At 32.7% G+C, this 12,172-nt stretch overlaps 2 protein-coding genes across 2 annotated transcripts; one reads left to right on the top strand and one right to left on the bottom strand.

Annotated features, from left to right (window-relative positions):
• The first annotated feature begins 1,176 nt into the window (after positions 1-1,176).
• Positions 1,177-4,738, top strand: LOC126676487 (probable LRR receptor-like serine/threonine-protein kinase At1g12460). Its single transcript, XM_056105448.1, has 2 exons — positions 1,177-3,027; positions 3,118-4,738. The coding sequence occupies exons 1-2, from the start codon at positions 1,868-1,870 to the stop codon at positions 4,601-4,603; spliced, it is 2,646 nt and encodes an 881-aa protein (XP_055961423.1). The 5' UTR covers positions 1,177-1,867; the 3' UTR covers positions 4,604-4,738.
• Positions 4,739-4,888: 150 nt separating this feature from the next.
• LOC126676489 (probable aminotransferase ACS10) lies at positions 4,889-7,458 on the bottom strand. Its single transcript, XM_050370707.1, has 4 exons — positions 6,759-7,458; positions 6,512-6,658; positions 5,967-6,127; positions 4,889-5,882 (listed from the first exon to the last, which is right to left on the bottom strand). The coding sequence occupies exons 1-4, from the start codon at positions 7,257-7,259 to the stop codon at positions 5,027-5,029; spliced, it is 1,665 nt and encodes a 554-aa protein (XP_050226664.1). The 5' UTR covers positions 7,260-7,458; the 3' UTR covers positions 4,889-5,026.
• Between the last annotated feature and the right edge of the window lie 4,714 nt (positions 7,459-12,172).

Here is a 12,172-nt window from a genome sequence, read left to right on the forward strand (position 1 = left end):
TAGCTAAGGGTAAAGTACCTTGGCTCTAATTACATTATGTTATTATCCAATATAATGATTCTGATAGGCCAATATATTTTCCCTATTTTAAATAAAAGGTGAAACTTATCTATAGACTATACACAAAAAGTGTGTTTTATATTGACGTTATTCATCTATTATATAAATAGTTACTTGTAATTTGCAAAATAATAATCGCTCCGTCCTAAAATAACAATCTATTTTTTTTGTCCCAAATAGCTGTCCATGTTTCTAGTAAATCACAATTTAATCAATAACTCTTAAAAATAAAATTAATTACACAGTACACTCTTATGTTTCAAACATGTTACGCCAATTTTAATATGTCTATATTTAATATTTTTACGGGTGTTAATAAAATACAAGAGTGAATATGGTTGAATTTATTATTGGCTAAATTATCAAGATGAATCAAATATAAGTCATAGGGGCATGATTCATAGGATAAATAACCCGAATAACCCTATACTCAAAACAAAATTACTTGACAAAATTACAGCAGAAATGAATTACAGTGAAACGGTCATCTCCATGTTCCATACCCAACTAGCAATATGTAACACAGAGGTGGGTTACACTACTCTGCTTTGCTTTTCAGAAGTGGAGACGATTCCAATTCCAGCTGGGAATCACAAATTCAAATTCCCTTCATTTTCTTTTCTTTTTCTATCATACTTTAAAATAGGAAAAATAATTATTTATGTCTCTAAAATTTGTATACATGATCAAGTGACTTCCTAAAATTTAGAAAAATTCAAATAATGCCCTAACGTCTTAAAAAATAAACAATCAAATCTCAATTTTAACTCATAAACGAGGTGTTGGGGGTCTGATTGTCAAAATTAGAAGGTTTGATTGTTCAATTATAAAACATTGAGGACAAATTTTTTGAATTTTTCCGGACGTCAAAGGCTTACTAGATCCTCGAATTACACATTAGGAATATAAATAACTCTGTTCCTTTTAAAATATTTAGATAATAAACATGAAGTCTAATAAATGTTTTACTATTACTACAAAAAAATAAAAAGAAGTAAAAAGAAAGAAAAATAAACAACAAAATGTCCTCTCAAAACAGATAACAAAGAAGAAACTTCAAACATTAGTACATTACTACATAAATAAAAGCAAGAACAAGAACAAGAACATCAACCTTTTTCACAAAAGAACTCGTCAACATATCAGACAAAAACTAACCCACAACAGAGTCAGAAAAACAGAAAAAAAAAAAACTTAAATTGCATTGCAATTATAATAAAGTAATTGGTAGGTGAGAGAGAATAAATGCATTTCTATATTACACAGCAACACAGCTTCATAATCACATTAGTTTCACTTCTTTTATATGAAAAGAGATTGCATTTTTGTTATGTTCAAATGGACATGCACGTGGTTTCATCTTCTCTTCCTGCCAATCAATAATCAATACATATACAAAATATTCAGCACTCCATTAAATTGGCTCACCTGCTTTCTTTCCTTTCCAGCCAAGCTAACCGGTACTCATTTTGCTCATCACTCCACCATTTTCATCTCAAGAATTGCCCATCTTTAATTTTCAGTTCTTCACTCGAAACCCACAAATTAGAAAACCCTGTAGATCTTTATTTTTGTGCCCATTTAGAAATGTGTTCTCAAGTCAAGAGCTTTCTTTAATTTCAGTGAAAGTTTGGAAAATGCTGCTGCTTAATTGTTATGATCATGGTTGTGGTTTTGTGTTTCTTGCTCAAGAATTACTTAGCTGCAAGTTCAAATGGGATCCAGTTGTCAATGATGCCAAACGGATAGATCCAATTAATTCTAATTTGTAATAATTCTCAGCAGCATTCTATTTTGTACAGTGAGCATGACGAGATTTTGTGTCTCTCATGCTCTATTAATTTTAGTTTCTTGTTTTCTTGGACTCACCTCTACTGTCTCACCAGCTACTGAGAAGGAGATCTTGCTTCAATTCAAGTCAACTATTACTAATGACCCTTATAACAGCTTGGCCACCTGGGTTTCAACTGGCAATCCTTGTAACTACAGTGGTGTGTTCTGCAATTCATTTGGATTGGTTGAGAGGATTGTTTTGTGGAACAAGAATTTATCTGGGTCTTTGTCACCAGCATTATCAGGTTTGAGATCTTTAAGAATTTTGACATTGTTTGGCAATCAATTTACTGGTAACATTCCTCTAGAATATGCAGAGTTAAGCACATTGTGGAAGATTAATTTAAGTTCTAATGCCTTATCTGGGAAAATCCCGGACTTTATTGGTGATTTACAGAACATTAGGTTTCTTGATTTGTCAAGAAATGGTTATAGTGGGGAGATTTCATCTTCTTTGTTCAAGTTTTGTTATAAGACTAAGTTTGTTTCTTTTTCTCATAATAGTCTCTCTGGTCATATTCCTGTTTCAATTGTGAATTGTACTAAGCTTGAAGGGTTTGATTTCTCTTTCAATAATCTAAGTGGCGAATTGCCTTTTCGAATATGTGACATTCCTGTGTTAAAGTATATGTCTTTGAGGAGCAATGTGTTAACTGGCAGTGTTCAGGAGGAGATATCAAGATGTAGGGGATTAAGTTTTTTGGATCTTGGTAGCAATATGTTCTCCGGGTTGGCTCCATTTGGGGCTCTTGGATTTCAAAACATGAGCTATTTCAATGCTTCATATAATATGTTCCATGGGGAAATTCCTCAGATGGGAACTTGCAATGAGGGGCTGGAATTTTTCGATGCTTCGGGCAATAATTTCGATGGAGAGATCCCATTGAGCATTACTAGTTGTATTAACCTTAAAGTTCTTAACTTGGGGTTTAACAGGCTAAATGGGAGTATACCAGCTCAGATTGTAGATTTGAAAAATCTTAGGGTGCTGAACTTGGGGAATAATTTGATTGATGGAACAATCCCTGTCGGATTTGGAGGCATTGAGCTACTTTTGGTATTGGATTTGCACAATCTCCGTCTCAATGGCGAATTTCCGAGGGATATAAGCAATTCAATGACTCTTCGCGAGCTGTGAGTTTAGATACCATCTTGTTATTCTTTGTTTCTTATAGACATTCTTTTGATCTTAGTTTAAAACCTTTTCTGATGTTCTTGATGCAGGGATCTTTCTGGTAATGGTTTAAGTGGAGAAATTCCTAATACACTGTACAACATGACTTGGTTAGAAATTCTTGATCTTCATCAAAACCAATTCAGTGGTAGCATACCAGAGACTATAGGAAACCTAACAAACCTCCTAGTTCTTAACCTTTCACAAAATATTCTTTCCGGGGCAATCCCGTCTTCACTTGGAAATTTGCCAAACTTAACATTTTTCAATCTCTCCTCTAATAGCCTTTCAGGTCCCATCCCTCCAATGCCAAAATTCATGGCTTTTGGTGCATCTTCATTCGTGAACAATTCAGGTCTCTGCGGTCCTCCATTAGAGATTTCTTGCTCAGGTAATGGCGCGGTGCCAATGTCAAAGAAAAAGAAAGTGCTTGGAACTTCTGTAATTATAGCAATTGTCGCTGCTGCATTGATCCTTACTGGGGTTTGTGTGGTATCAATCATGAATATTAGAGCACACAGTAGAAAAAGAGAGGACGAGACTATGGTCGTTGAGAGTACACCATTGGGTTCGACGAGTTCTGGTGTTATAATCGGTAAGCTGGTTCTGTTCAGCAAGAGTTTACCCTCAAAATATGAAGATTGGGAAGCTGGGACAAAAGCGTTGCTCGACAAGGAATGTTTAATCGGTGGCGGGTCAATCGGAACAGTCTATCGTACGAATTTCGAAGGAGGAATCTCAATCGCGGTGAAGAAGCTTGAGACTTTAGGTAGAATCAGAAGCCAAGAAGAGTTTGAGCAAGATATCGGACGACTAGGTAACCTTCGGCATCCGAATTTAGTTGCATTTCAAGGTTATTATTGGTCATCAAACATGCAGTTACTTTTATCTGAATTTGCTCCAAATGGTAATCTATATGATAATCTACATGGACTTGATTATCCAAGCACCAGTACTGGTGTTGGAAATAGAGAATTATACTGGTCTAGGAGGTTTCAGATTGCTCTAGGAACAGCAAAAGCACTTTCTTACCTTCATCATGATTGTAAACCTCAGATTCTCCATCTTAACATCAAGTCTACTAATATACTCTTAGATGAAAATTATGAGGCTAAGTTGTCTGATTATGGCTTAGGGAGGCTACTACCTATTTTAGACAATTATGGTTTAACCAAATTCCATAATGCAGTAGGGTATGTTGCACCAGAATTGGCTCAAAGTCTAAGATTGAGTGAGAAATGTGATGTGTATAGCTTCGGAGTCGTTCTGTTAGAGCTAGTCACCGGGAGGAAACCGGTAGAAAGCCCGTCAACAAATGAGGTAGTGATTTTGTGTGAATATGTTCGTAGCTTATTGGAGAGTGGTTCTTCTTCAGATTGCTTTGATAGAAGTTTAAGAGGGTTTTCAGAGAATGAGCTGATTCAGGTAATGAAATTGGGGTTAATTTGTACATCTGAGGATCCTTCAAGAAGACCAAGTATGGCAGAGGTTGTTCAGGTTCTTGAGTCTATAAGATCAGAAGGGGAATCCTCATAGAAAATGGATTTCATATTTAGGGTGAAACATAGTAGAAAATCATTCTTTTCTATTCATTTTCGGATCTTTCCGCAATAAAACGATTCATTTCTGTATCTCATGGGCGATTTAGCAAATTATAGCGTTTTTACAAAACTGTTACCGAATTTCAAAGCAGTAGCTAGCATACATGTAATTCCAGTTCATGGTTGCACAGGAGAAGCAAAAGAATTTCAGTTATATATACTTTTTACAATTTGCAAATATTTGATATGATACATTGAAAGAATTATTCAAAGCAAAAAGGAAAAAAAATGATGAGCCTATGTGGCTATTTATGGCATCAATAATTAAAACACCATTATTACAAATACAACTGCAAGAAACTATTTCTACCTAAAATTTTCTGTATGCAATCTATTTCTTTTGAATGACCAGAACATATCAACTGCGAGATTTACATGTCTCGGCAATTTTCCGAATTCGGTTCATAACTACAGGAATATCACCTTCAGTTAAGGTAGCGAAACAGAATCCAAACCATCCTGGTTCGATACAATGACAACAAGATCCAGGAATTGCATTGAGCTTAGCAGAATTCAATAATTTGTCCCAAAGCTCGAGTTCTCCTTTCTCACTATACGAGCTGATTAAGTCGCTCATGTCAGCCCAACAGCAGAAACCCCCACTTCCTTTTATGCATCTAATGCCTAATTGCTTCAATCCTGCTGCAAATGTAACATGCAGCTTTTGCAGTCTATCCCTGTAAGTCTGAATGAAAGTCCGAACAAATTTGGCATCCGAAAGCATGGAGATGAGTACACGCTGTGTTGGAGCTGAAACGGGTGAGAATCTTGTAAGCTTCTTCGTAGCAGCTAGAACACTCGCATTGGAGGAGTAGATTGCACCTGCTCTAAAACCCGGCAGAGACAGATCTTTCGATAAATCATACACTATATGCACTCTGTCCCGATCTGAATCCTCTTTATCGATGAATTCTGTTAGGCTCACAAACTCTTCATTTCCATAAGTGAAGCCAGCAAATATTTCGTGACATATGATATGTATATTCTTTTCCCTGGCGAAGTCTAGAAGGCTATACAGCGTCTCTTGATTAAGCAGATTACCTACAGGATATGAGGGGTTTGAAATAATCATCCCACGAATTTTGATCCCGCGTTTCTTTGCCTGGTTGAATGCTCGATCAAGTGCTGTTACGCTTAAATTGAAGTTGTCAGCACTACGACAGGGAACAGGTATTATATCCACCCCCGTTCGCCATTTTATATCCCTATCCAATCTGCATATCGCTTTTGAACTTCAGTTTCTTTGGAAGGAACCTGAATACTTGAATGACTATAGAAATACACAGATCAAATATTACCTCGGGCAATATGGCGTCGGAACAAGAAATGCATTTCCAGCATCTGCTAAACAGAAGCTAAGCATCTCAATTGCAGGAGTGGCACCTGCAGTCAACACTATCTGTGAGGGGTTGAAAGAGTAATCTCTTTTCATGATTTCAGACATAAAATCTGCCACAGCCTGGATAGAAAATTGCAATTAGACAAGAGAAGACTCCATGCCAATCTGTGCATTATAGCAATCAATATTCACAACCTTTTGGAGTAAAAACATCATATCTTGATATTTAGCAATACAAATCTAGAGGTCAGCTTACATAATGAGAAATACTTTCATACACTCTTTCTGTCACGTCATCTATGTACAGAGTCGATGCATTATAATTTATACATCATTAAAATGGTATTGCAAGTTATCGACTTGTTGATGCGGACACCAAGTGCTAATGTGGACGAGGTAAAGATGTACATAAGTTCCGCGACGGTTTTGTAAAAAATCTATACTTCTAGTACAGCATATAATGATTAATACAAAAAGAAAGAAATGAATTAGGTAATCAATTACCACTTTTAACTTCATTAATCCATCAAAAGGAAGATAAGTGGCAATCTCACTAACAGTCAACTCCTCTCCTTCACCACCACCACCACCACCAAGTAATGCTCTACTTGCATTCTCAACCAACCACTTCGTCACCAAATCCAAATTTAACTGCATACATAAAAAAAATAACTTTAACACTATCATTAAAACACTAAACTAAACCAACAATTAAAAATATAGTAATGCTAAAGATATATGCTGAACTCACCTTGTTCTCAGCTAGACCAACTTGAATAACACCATTCGGATTACCCGATTCATGATACGGATCCTCCACAGCTTTTCTAACTCCAGCATAATAAACAGACTCACCACTCTTCACTATCCCATTAGCCCGCCCTGAAACACAAGCGGGTCGACTCGGACTTCTAGGCGAAATGAGCGTCCGAGATAAAGACCGACGCAACCCAGAAAGCTCCGTAAGATGCCCGTCGGACTCAGACCGAGACGGCGTCGTCATTTCAGCCGGAGAATTCTGGTCGTCCGACGAAGAAGAGTCGGATTGTTCTTCATCATTACGATACCACCTGAAGTAAAGCTGGAGAAAACATAGAAGTGCACAAGGTATAACTGAGCCTAGAAAAACACCACCTCGTCCTTGAACTAGTCCTTGTAATGGAACTATAATTCTCATGCCTGTCGTTGGTGTGGTTTTTTTGCTTCTATCAGGTTCGGGCTTCCGGGTCTGATAGAACCGGCGGCGGGTCATTTCTGAATGAAGGGAAACATGGCAAACTTTGCTGCTTTAAGGGTTAAAACCTCCGTGTGAGGCGGTTGTTGCGGTGGTGGTGGTGGTGAAGTTTGATTGAGCTGAGAAATGTTGGAGCTGATTTTTTTGCCTGTGAGATTTTAATATTTTATTTAATTTTTGGGTTTATTATTTTAAATTTATAAATTCCGAGAGATTTTATAAACCGTTCCTTGTTTGAGGGCGGGATTGGGAAATATTTTGGATCTTCATTATTTTATTGTTGGGATCCTTTTCTATATGTATATTGATGATTTTTTTGACATTAATTAAGCCCTAATCTATGGAAATTGGCGCCAAATTAAAATTTATGGAAAGATTACTTTAGAAATTTTTCATTTAACGGTAATGTATTTTTTAGTATTACTATAATTTTATAACAATATATTTCTCCTGTTAATAAATTTTACTTTTTAAAAAGAATAAACAGCATTACAAGTATATTTAATAAAAAGTTTATTTATTAATCTAATTGTTTACACATAGAAGTGGTGTGCCAGTGCCACATAATATATGCACAATAATCATGTCAGAATATATAAATAATTAAATTGAAAATAATCTATTTTTTCTCATATATATGCATCATTTATTTTGATGAAAATAAAAATTTACTATTAAAATCTATTTTATTATTATACTTAAAATAAATTTTAATTGTGAATTTAGATAGACGTATAATAAAAACAAGGTTTAGATATTATAATATTAACTTTTTCAATTTTTATTTCCTTTGAAATGGAAATTGAACATTAAAGATTAAAGAAATCATAGACATGACAATTAAAATATACTAACATGAAGTTGATTGTGGAAATGTACTTGATTTAATTGTAGTAGGGTGGAGGAGTTATCTATACATTATTGCTTTGTTTTCCTTGCAATAATAATTCCAAAAAAAGAACTAAAATTATGGATTGAATGTCCAAACAATTGGCTATGGTTTTATTGAAACTTCAGCCACATTTTATAAGATTTCAATCACCAATGGGCATGGCTACCATTATTCTTGACCATGATAATATTTTTAGTCAATTGAAAATTTGTAGGAATCTCCAAAAACCAATAATAAATTAATAATCAATAGAATCTTCACATAAATGGCAGTAATGTTCCATCCCTTTCGCTGCCATTTATACAACCCAGATGTCCCAACCACAGCACCAGTGAACTGCAAAAAACCCATCAAGAGCTGCGATCAATGAAAATTATACTCCCTCCGTCCCAATAAATTTGTCAATTTTAAGAAATATTTTTGTAATAAAATTTTTGTCCATTTTCAAAAAATAACTAATTTTTACATTCAATTTTTCTTTATTAATCCTATTTAAAATCCACTAATGAATAAATTAAAAGTAAATTACAAGTGAACTCTATATTAAATAGGAATATGACAAAAAAAGTAAAAAAAATTACAAAATTCATAAACAATAATTACTTTTTTTAAATTGTGTGATAAAGATAAAGTGGACAACTCTATTGGGACGGAGGGAGTATAATATTTCAAATTGATAATTTAAATTTAGATATTGATTAAATCAGTTATATTCCAACTGTTACAAGTGACTCACTATTAAAGCAATTTACCATTACCCAGAATGGAAGTACACTAAAAAATACTCTCTCCGTTCCACAAAGATAGGCCACTTTTCTATTTTGGATGTCTCAAATTATATGCCACCTTCTATTTTTGGTTAATAATTTTAAACTTAAAAGTCTTACTTACCCCTAATAAATGTACATTGTTATCTTCAACTTAATTAATTGCTCCATATTCCAATATAGAATAAATGTCGTTTTTTAATATCAATGCAAAATACACCAATACAAAAATTAGTCATCAATACATTATTGATTTATTTAAAAAATTATTAAAGGCTAAAAATGGAAAAATATATAAATAAATTAATTTTAACTAATCTAACTATTTTTTTTTAATTTCCGTATTCATCCAAACGGTCTATTTTTATAAGCCGGAGGGAGTAAAATATGTTCATGGTATCGGGTGCAAATTTTTCAATTAAAGTGTATGCTTTTTGGCATCAGGGCCGGCACATGATTTACTCAAATTTTGTAATTTACGTGGGACTTTTTTGAGTGATCCAATTACAGACCAACACTTTAATGTTGCTTCACATAATTGCGTAGTGATTAGGTTTTATAGTTTGCACTTTGCAGCATCCGTACTCCTGTGATTAAAACAAAGTTATTTTCCTCTAAACAAAAATTGCTTCATCTACCAACAGTTAAGGGTGAGCAAAAACCGAACCAAACCATTAATCCGATCCAAACTAACTTAAAATTAATTTTGGTTTAGTTAAAATGGATTGGTTTGGTTTTAAATTATAAAAAAATATGGTTTTTAGTTTTGATTTGGTTTCAACTAGTGGTTAACCGAACAGACCGAAAAACCGAAATTTACAATAATATTATTTTTATTAATATTTATATATGTATAAATAAATATAAAACTTATTTATTGAAATATTTATATAAATATAATATGTGTATAGATACATATATGAAAATAAAATATAAACTAATACACACATATAAGTAAAAATTATTATGTATAATTTTAATTTTTACGTAAAATTTATTTATAATATTTATCTAAATCTATATTAACCAAACCGAACCGAAACCGATGCTAAAGTTTGGTTAACCGAACCGAAATTTTACGTAAATATTTGGCGTGGTTTGATTTTTATATTTTCCCTTAAAATATGGTTTGGTTTTGAAGTTTACTAAACCGAACCGAACCATGCCCACCCCCTACCAACAGTATAGATTAATATCATGAAACTGTTTATGATATTTTATACAAATAAAAATTGCTCTATCTATTAACATTCTGCTAAAATCGTGAGTTCAATTTCTCCCACAAACGCTTTTAATTTTTTAATTATAATTTATTTTTTTGAAAGAAACTATCAATATTTTGCTGATGAATAACATCAATTGCCAAGGAATCAGTCGGTAATTATTTAACGAACGAAAAAATATATCATTTGTTAGCTAATGATTTTCTAATAATTAACCGATATAGATTATTGACGAAAAAAATTCATATGTTATTATCTAGCAACAAACCCTTTTGTCTATTACAGTTTGCACATATATCTACAATAAATCCCGATGATATGGAATTAATGATTTGCAGAAAAATAAAAGTTATAAAATAAATTCCTGCATGCATAGAATTAACCTATGGTGTCCTTTGTAGGACTAGTTTAGATTTTTGTAGGAATGATGTATGTGGATACCAATAATTATGTTGGATTATAGAAGAAAATAAGCCACCAAAAAACTAAAAGTTGATAGCTTGAGGAGTTTTGATGATAGAGTTGATGGCTACAGAATTGGCTCTAACTTTGCATAATTCCAACTACCATAAGTGAAATTTGTAAGCTTTATATGTCTCACTTTTATCATTTCGTTTACCTTATCTTACTTGTCGTAGGGGATTGGTATTCTCCAATTCCACAAGGGTCGAAGATATGTGATATATGATCCAATAAAAATATATCAAATATTTAAAAATAGAGATCATTAATATTTATATTAATCAATTAGTTTATTCTAAAATTAAATTCTATTTTCATTATATATACTATAATATTTTTTACTACTTTAAATACATATTGATTAATTTTATTTATATTTAATTTAAAAGATATATTTATAAATAAATTATATTCATATTAATTATTCTGCCTAAGACTGGTATGAATTACTTTAACAATTACAGCTATTATTATACCGCCTTTCATATTGAGGTGTACAGTGGATCGATTTGTACCAAAAATAATCGGTCATTTTATTTATTAAAGATATTTTAAATAAATAAAATTATAATTTTTTTAGTTTTTATTTTATATGTTTTAAGTTTTGAGAAATAAGAATTGTTTTTGTATTTTGGTTAAACAACTAAAACAAATTAAATCACACTTTACCTTTTAGCTCCATTGATTTTTTTTTTTTCAAAAATCTAACGATTATAATATTTTTACTATTGAAATTAGGGGTGAGCAAAAATATGAATACATCAAATTAACCGATGTTTTCAGTTAGATTGGTTTTATTATAAATTTGGGTTCAGCCAGTTCGGATTTGATAAAAAAAATCAGTTTGAGATTTGGATTATTCAAATTAACCGAACAGACATAATAAATCAAAAATTTAAAAATTGTTATGATTTTTTTTGTTTCTTTGTTGGGTTTGGCCTAGTCGGCCGAATTATCGTCCTATTTGATTTGAATATATTGCTTTTTATTTGGTCGTTTCAATTTTAGGTAGCATTTCATATTCGTTCGCTTCGATTTAAACATTTTATCAATTAATTTGGTTTGAAGTTTTTTTATTCAATTTCAACATAACAGTCCAATTTTTCACCTTTTATTAGACATGTTCATGCCCGGCCCGAAGAGCGGGCTTGTTACTGAATTTTAGTTTCAAGTCTAGCCCGAGCGTGTAAAAATCGAGTGCAAAGTTCGAGTTTGGATAGTAAAATGAAGCCCGGTCAAGGTTCTGGTCAGGCTTGATCTTATTTAAAAGGGAAAATTAGGTATTTACCTAAAATAGTAAAATAATATGATATATTACCTCAGCATAGAAAAGATATAAAAAATACATCAAGATTTTACCTTTTTTATTTTTTTACTCTCAGCGTTTAGATATTTGTAATTTTACTCCACCGCATAACACATGCAATTTAAATGTCACTTTTTCTCTCACTCTCTTTCTCTTTCACGCGCATAAGACCTACACCCTGACAACTACCATCCCATAACTCTTGCTCATTTTGCTTTATGGGTGACAGCTCATTTTACTTTATGGTTGACAATAAATCAATTGAACAAATTAAATTTGTT

The sequence above is a fragment of the Mercurialis annua genome, linkage group LG4 (assembly GCF_937616625.2).
Source record: "Mercurialis annua linkage group LG4, ddMerAnnu1.2, whole genome shotgun sequence".
Classification (NCBI taxonomy): Eukaryota; Viridiplantae; Streptophyta; class Magnoliopsida; order Malpighiales; family Euphorbiaceae; genus Mercurialis; species Mercurialis annua.